The sequence below is a fragment of the Sceloporus undulatus genome, chromosome 1 (genome assembly GCF_019175285.1).
Source record: "Sceloporus undulatus isolate JIND9_A2432 ecotype Alabama chromosome 1, SceUnd_v1.1, whole genome shotgun sequence".
Classification (NCBI taxonomy): Eukaryota; Metazoa; Chordata; class Lepidosauria; order Squamata; family Phrynosomatidae; genus Sceloporus; species Sceloporus undulatus.
In genome coordinates this window covers 355,306,111-355,314,489 of record NC_056522.1, presented here as the reverse complement: position 1 = coordinate 355,314,489, position 8,379 = coordinate 355,306,111, and the positions used below count along the sequence as shown (strand labels likewise).

At 40.8% G+C, this 8,379-nt stretch overlaps 1 protein-coding gene across 2 annotated transcripts in view; it reads left to right on the top strand.

Annotated features, from left to right (window-relative positions):
• SYNE3 (spectrin repeat containing nuclear envelope family member 3) overlaps positions 1-7,652 on the top strand; it is a 111,420-nt gene extending 103,768 nt beyond the window's left edge. For both annotated transcript variants that reach the window (XM_042446730.1, XM_042446729.1), the window contains one exon: positions 7,402-7,652. In XM_042446730.1, coding sequence (XP_042302664.1) covers positions 7,402-7,599 — 198 coding nt within the window. In that variant the 3' untranslated portion in view covers positions 7,600-7,652. The remainder of the gene's footprint in view (positions 1-7,401) is intronic.
• Positions 7,653-8,379: the final 727 nt, after the last annotated feature.

The following is an 8,379-nucleotide window of genomic DNA, read 5'->3' as shown; positions in this document are numbered from 1 at the left end:
GTTCAAAATGCCACAGGCTAAAGTGAATGAACATAGAACAAACATGAATGGGCAAAATTAGTCTGCCAGTCCAGTTTGGACTTGGCACTTTTCAAAGAAATCATAATTTCCTATCCATAGCCTGCTAGAATTTAAATAATTTTAATAATTTCATCGACTCATAGAGTGGGAAGGAACCCCAGGAATTATTTAGTCCAGTGCAGGAATCCATTACTGAGAGTACCCAGCCAGCCTCTGCTTAAAATCCTCTGTGTAAAGAGATCTACCACTTCCTAAGGTAGTCTATTCCACTGTCAAACAGCAATTACCATCCAGACATTTTTCTTAATTGTTGAGTCAAAATCTCCTTTCTCTATCATCTTAGTTTATACAGGCTTGCCCACTTTTTTATTGGTTTCTGGTTCCTTTGTAATAGTGTGATTTACACAAATACAACTGCTCTTGCCAGTGTGGCAGAGTGGTTTAAATGTTGGACTATGATTCCAGAGGCAAGCATTTGATTCTTGTCCAAGAAACCCCACTGGGTGACCTTGGGTGAGTCAAATGCTCTCAGAAGTCAATGGCAAACTTCCTCTGAACAAATCTTAGCAAGTACATTTCTATATTCTACATTTAAGTACAGCATAAGTCAGAAAAGTCTTGAAGGCACACAGCAACAGCAGCTTGCCATGAGGAACCTGGCCACTGCAAGCAAAAGTTGCCTGCTCTTCACCTGGCTTGGAAGTGGAAAAATCTTCCCTGCTGGTAGTGAATCTGTGACACGCTGGCACATCTTCTCTGAAACTCTGGAGAGCTACTGTTAATCAGAGTTGAAAATACTGAATTACATGGATCAGTGGTCTAGCTTCACATAAGGCATCTTCTTGTATTCCTTCCAGGGTCTGAAAGGCACTGGCTGTGCTAGCTGGGGGATTGTGGGACTTACAAGTCCAAAAGGTAACTTTTCTAACCCCTAGTTCCTTCCTGCGCTGAAAGTTTTCTTCACGTTGTCTTTGGTCATTGTGCTCAACATCAGTGGCTACCCAGGAATGTTTGCATTGTGAGGCGGGCCCCAAAATGATGGTATGACTTCCTAAAATAAAATTCTGCCCCCTGCCCTGAAATTTTCCCAAAATTTCTAGCTTTGCAATAACTTAAAACTGTAGTTGAACATTTAGAAATACAGTTTAGACATCCATAGAAAAGGGGCAGACACAGTTACCAAGGGAATATGAACACAGGAAATAGAAGAATTCTAGATGTGAATTATGGCCAGTATCTCATTATCTGCAGTATTAGAAATTTGGGGACTAAAAGAAAATATCATTGGGGACAGAATTTTTAATTGGGGAGGCAATGTCTTTGTTTTGCCACTATCACCACGACCTATAGTGTCCTCTTCAACTCTACATCGCTCCCACTTTATGGAATGGCCTGCCGGACGAGATCCGTCAAATTGCCAACCTTGAGAGCTTCAAGAAAGCTATCAAGACGGATCTCTTCCGGCAGGCCTTCCCGGAATAGATCCCAGCCATGTAACGCTCACCCCACAGACATATACAAATTAAGACTCTGCCCACCGTTATTTTATTATTGTAGTATTGTTTTTAGATTTTTGTCTGTAATTTTAATGGATGGAATTGTTTAATCCTTTTTTAAGGGGGGGAATTGTATATATTGTATTTTTAAAGGTTGTATGCCGCTTTGATTGTGGTAACAAAAAGCGGGATATAAATTAAAGTTTTATTTATTTATTATTACATCCTTCTTTCTTCCCTGTTGTTAGTAATGTGACTCCTCCTGGCTCCAGTTAAGGCAATTTTATGTCTCATAGCACTGTTTCCCAACCTTTAGTCCTTGAGATGCTCTGAACTTCAACTCCCATAAGTTCTAGGTAGGCTGTTACATGATCAGGGATTCTGGGAGCTGTAGTTCAAGGCATCTCAAAGGCCAAAGGTTAAGAACAGCTGTGCTATAGACCTTAAGAGCACAACATGTCTATTGTGTCCCCAGTCACAAGCCTGTGTGCTTCCCACTCCTTTATCCTGTGGAGACATCACAATGCCGGAATTGTGGCAGCTCGGGCATTTCTATGGCAACCAGCTGAGTCATTAACACCCGATAGCGGCTTCTGTTGCAAGAACAGGCAATGCCAAGGGGAGAAGGTGGGAGGCAGAGTGTAACAGGGATGCTAAATTTGTACAGCTTCTGTAGCTGTTAGCCTCCAATGCTGTTAGAGATAAGGTGATGTGGGAAATAAAAACTGCATTGTGCACCTAGTTACCAAAATAACTCACTCGGTCGGTCGGTTGGTCTCTCTCTCCCTCTCTCTCTCTCACACACACACACGGGCACACAACCTGGGGATCATTGGCTTGCAGATTATATAAGAAGCATCCCCCCCTCAAAAGCACTACAGTGGTCTTTCCACATTTGCTGGGGTTAGGGGCACAGGACCCCCATGAATGTGGAAGAACCACAAACAAAAAACACTATTCATTTTACTTGAGAGAACACCTCTCTCGGAATCTCTAGGTCCTCCAGTACAACTCTTTGGTCAACATCTGGCAGATGTTGACCATAGAATCACACTGGAGGACCTACAGATGTCTATAGACATTTTTCACTAGTAATGTCTAGAATCTAGATCCTGCAGCACAACTCTGTGGTCATCTTTCAGAAGTGTTGTGCTGGAGAACCTAGAGATTCCTAGAGAGAATATATTAATCAAATCTACAGAAGTCACAAATGTGGAGGGCTGACTATATTTAAATAACAGTAATTTGTATGATCACTGGGCACATCTCTTCTTTAAAGAAAAAGACAGAAGGGACCATAATTCAATGGAATACCATCTCTTATGTATGCAGAAGCTCTTACCTTCAGTCCACAACACATTCAATGAAGACTGGAATTAATCTTTTTCACTGTATACTCCATGCAATCCCATACCTCCCCTTTTGCTGCTCCCTTTGCACAAGTGAATGAGCAATCCAGGAAGTATTTTATTAACTATAGTGTCCTATTTCATTTGAACAGGGGAACGCTTTTGCAGAAGAAAAGGAACTTGTTCCATTGCTGTGCAGCGCACCCGCTGGGTGCAAGTAACAAGTTGAAAAGTAACACATGGCTTCTGAGCTTTGCTCTGCTTAATGGCTTGAGAACAGGTCAGGATGTGAAGCCATGGTTTGAAGCTGACTTAACATCCCTCCTTGTTCTGAAGCCAGTAACCATAGTTTCCTGTTTCAGTTGAAATGGAAAGACTTTTTGGCTCATTTGCTCACTCACACAGAGGGGCTACATAGCATAGCCAAAAGACCTGGTTATATCTTGGCTTATTAAGCGGAGGTATAATTGCCCATTATCTCCTGGCTGACCACTTTACCCATTCTGCTCTCCAACTTGGTGGTACAAGCCAGACAGCCTTCCTTTGCCTGGAGGACTCTGCGTGCCATTGGACTACAACTCCTATATTACCTGGGCATTGCATTGTATTCCATCAAAGAGGCACGAGGTTAGGGAAGATAACGCTATAATTTCCCCACTGGACACAAGAGGACCTTGGGTGAAGCAACCAGATGGGAGGATGAGTGACTGGATTCTCTCTCGGTTCCCCAGACTGTGTTAGGGGGGAAAAAACAGGCACAAGACTTGGCAACTTGTCACAATACCTTTATATTTAATGTAGGCAGAAATGCTTGCTATTCTATGACACCAGACTGGACTTGTACTTTGGCTGCACTGGTGTTCTCAGAGAGAAACCATGCCTTTCTGTAAGGCCAGAATTAAATTTGTGTCCTAGTTCTTTCCTTGCCCTTATTATAATGAGCCATTGCTGAGCAGCAGACTCAGTTGTAAAGGGTACTATATGGTGAACTCAAATTTCACCATCTGTTCCACTTCCCTTTTTATTCTCTGGCATCTTGTAAAATATGAGTCTTGTACAGGAAATAATGAAAAGAAGCCAGCCTGAATATAATAGGGGAACATACAGCTACCCTCCTGCCCCTCAGAGATTAAGTAGAGAAAGCTCACGGCTTGCTTCAGAAGATGATGAAGAAGCCAAAATGATGGTGAATTTAGCAAATATATGCAACTAAGGGAAGAAGTGTGGCTTCTGCCATAAGGGAAGAGTGAGGAAACTCACACTTTGCTGTAATGGAATGAATACCCACCAAAAGCAATCATTTCTCTTCAACAGCCACCAAGTTCCTGTCTGGCATTTGAATAATTTGGGGGGGGGATTATAACTAGGACTTGGAAATCACTAAATTAAGACTAAAAGCAACTGCATTCTCCCTTGAGTAAACTGTGGTTGAGAAATTGTCTGGAAAAAAATTCTTTACAACCCTGAGTGCTTTTTTAGAGATTTAACGTCTGGCAAATTCTCACACCTAGTTTGATTCCAGTCTTTTGGCTCCTAGAAGCCCTCTTTTATGATACCCAGAAATATCAACGCCTTTGGTTCATCACCAAATTCCTCTAAGGGTGTGGACCAGGCATCCATGGAAGTACTCACTGATCATACAGAGAGTACTCTCCCTTCTTGTTGCCGTTTTATGCCTTCAAGTAATTTCCAACTTATGGAGATCCTAAGACAAATCTTTCATGGGGTTTTCTTGTCAAGATTTGTTCAAAGGGGAGAAAATGTGAATTGCCTAAGTTCACCCAGTGGGTTTCCATAGCCATGCAGGGATTCAAACCCTACTCTCCAGAGTTGTAGTTCAGTGCTCAAACCACTACACCACACTGTACTGTCTCTATATAATTTAAAATAGGTAGTATTATCTTGGAAATCTGAGTCTCCTTTGTCTGAAATGCTTGGAACCAGCAGTGGTTTGGATTATGGGGTTGTTTTGAATTTTGGAATATTTGCATATACATAATGAGATATCTTAGAGGTGAGGTCCAAGTCTAAACATGGAAGTCATTTATGTTTCATATACAGTTTATACACATAGCCTGGAGGTAATTTTATACCCACTATTTTTAAATAATTTTGTGCATGGAACAAAGTTTGAGTAGACAGAACCATCAGAAAGCAAAGGTGTCACTATCTCAGCCACCTATGTGGTCCATTTTGGATTGTAGAATATTTCAGGTTTCGGAATTCCAGATAAGGGAGACTCAACCTGTATTGAAAAAAATGCTAAGAATCAAATCACCTCTGATTATAATAACAGCTCAAAGCTAAGCTACACACAATGTTGAATATGTCTTTGTAGTGAATGTGCAAGTTTTCTTAAGATGCAGATTCCATTAGTACCCCTGAAGAGCCAGTGTATAGGGCAATTTAACCCATTCCTCCCCAGTCTATTCCTTCAGCAACAGGAACTCCTCTAAAGCTGGGGTTTGAACTGGGAATAAATCATCCATTAGGAGGACTGGAAATCCTTCATTGGAGCCAGTGTGGGAATTCACTCCTAAAAGAGGAATTTTCAGAAGGAAAGGGTTAAATCACATACATGCATACACCCCAGATCCTATTTACTATCAGCCTCTCTTGCTGCTTCAATCCCCAAACTGGTGTCATATGCCTTTTTTTTAAAAAAAAAACCCAGCATATATGTCATTAGGAATTCCATCTTCCTTACTGGCTCTGGGTAGGATGAAAAAATGACAATCACAGGATACACAACTGATTTAAACCTCTTGATGTCCATGTTATAAAGAAGTCCGTTACACTTTTTAAACCTTCTCCTTATTTTGTTGAGTGAAATGTATCCAACATAAAAGTGGGAGTTTAGCTTCAGTTTGTGTCTTAAACATGAAAATAAGTTCTTTTCAGCAAAAACAAAACAAAAAACAAATTGTACACTTCTGTATGGACTTTTAAGTGCATCTTTGGACTCATCCAGACAGGCTGGGAAAACCAGAAAGTTGCTAATTTTCTTCCTATCATTTCTAACTTTTTTTGGTGGTGGGGGGATATTTTCATGATGTTTTCACTACCCTGAAATGTTTGCAGGGCTCAGTGGTGAAATTGATGAAAGTGAATTTTTGAAATATTGCCAGAGTCTAGATGTGATATTTGATCAGTGGTGCGTGGGGGGTGGGGTGGGAAGGACGCAAGGGCAGGAAGCCTGTGATATTTTAAGAAAGAGTTTGGATGCAAAACCATGAATATGCAGGTAAAATCAAAACAAAAAGGACTGCAAAGTCTTGATACTTCAAGGGATTTTTTTCCCTTTTCTGGATCAGCCTTGAGTGTGTTTATGCCAGAGGATGTCCCTCAAGTTAACAGCCTCAGGACAATGTTTCATTGCCAATAACTTGGGAAACAGTCTTGAAATTGGTGGCATGTAGACTGAATGGAGATAGTCTCAGCCACAACACAAGGTTATCCAGATGTCCCAACTTTTCCTACTAGGAGATGTCTGTTTCTATATGCTTGAAGTGAGTAACCAATAATCCTCAGCCTGCTTCTTGGACTCCACCTTCCATCAGTCCAAGCCAATATGAACAGTGATCAAGTTGGGTTGTCAGACTGGAAACTGGAGATGGTGCCTGTACCTTTAGTAGTTTTGCAGACGCAGAAATTTCAGCATGTGCTGCTTGTTACATGGTTACATGGCAATCTGCTGAAATTCCCTCTTTTACGCAACCATTAAAGGTACAAGAGCAGTCTCCAGGTTTCTCAGGGTGGCCAGACATACTCCTTTCCAGGACATGTCTGACATTTCAACCTTCCGTCCAGAAGAAATTCCAAAATGTCCTCCATTTTGAGCATTGCTAAGAAAACATTCAGTAGTACCACATTTGCTTTTCCCTTTTGAGAAATTCATCTGCTTGGCAGCCTGTCCTCGCTGCAAATAGGAAGACAGGATGGAGCCTTCTAAAGTTCTTTTTTTCCTAGGAGCAAGCAGACAAGACTCTCACCCAGAGCTCGGGGGGTGGATTTGTTTCTCAGAGAGGAAAAGAACAGCAGCATGTTTGGCAAGGGGCTCCTTGAGGACACAATGCAAATATTGAAAGGGTTTTTTCCTTAATTTCAACATGATAGACAAATGAAAGGAATAATTTAAACCTAGATTCAGTCAAGGATTAGTTGGAAATAAAGTACAGTTTTAAACATATGTCTTGCTCAGGGGTCTATAAGTATATTGAAAACCAACAAAGCGTTTTAACGACGATAAGTTCATCAGAAAAATACAATTAATACAGTTGTAAATAAATGATATAAATTAATTTATGTGTATAATAGTGTTTTTAGCTTTTATTTTGTAATGTCCAGGTTTTTTATGTTTACATTTCACATGCCTTGCCCTGCTTTGTGGTTATGACATCTGGTCACCCAGCTTCAGGTTCCCCACACCTCTTCTAGGGTCTATAAACCTACCCTGCCTGGCAAAAACCAAACTGAACTCAGGTTTCCAAAAAGGCTAAACTTCATTAATCCTTTCTTCGGCTTGTGTCTTTCAGGGAAAACCAACTGGAGCATGTTCTTTTCTCCGTCGTGTCTGCTGGGCAGCTTTGCCTCTTCAGTTACTCCTGTTGTTTCTGCTCCTCCTTGCCTTCCTGCTCCCACTGGTGGAAGAAACACATAGTTGCAAGTTGGCCAACAATTTTGCACGCTCCTTCAACCTGATGCTTAGATATGAGGGGCCACCACCAACTTAAGTTCTCCACACCCTCCTCAGGTGCCTTTGAACAAACAGGTTGTGCTATCTGTTACTTTCTTCTTCTTCAAGTCCCCTTAGAATCCAAGAAAACTAGTAAGAGACCTATGTTAACTGGAAATTTGCTCAAAATACCTACAGTACATTGTCCATTGTATGCTCAGGCTGTAGAAATGAAATAATCATATTTAGAGCTGAAATTATATTTTTAAAATATATGGCTATATTTATACTGTATATATGATTTTATACATATGTATATCTCAGTGAAAGATGTCCTGAAACTAGTATTTTCAGTCCAATCCTGCCAGGTGTATTTTTTTTAAATGTTGCCCATATCTTTGCTGTGTAACAATAAATGTTTCAGCTAAGTCTTGCTAAGCACAAGTGTCAAAGTAAGGACATAACAAAATGTGATGACAAAAGATGAGCTTGGTTTCCCAAAATGGCAGCCACATGTCAGATCCCTTCTCTTTTATCCATGAATCAGTGTAACCTGATTAAAAATATTTTAATTGACTAATTAATCATTAAAGTCTGCATAAATTTCAGTATGAGTAAAAACAATGTTTCTGAAGCTAGAGGACCAGGAAAGCTGTGACATGCCTCCCCAGATGTTGACCTACAATACCCAGTAATCCCACTAATCCAACCCTCACTGGCCATGCTATCTGGAGGTGATTGGAGTCAAGATTCTAATAATATGTGTTAGAGTATGGTGTAATGGTTTAAGTGCTGGACTAGGACTCTGCAGGACCAGGGTTCAAATCCCCACTCAGAC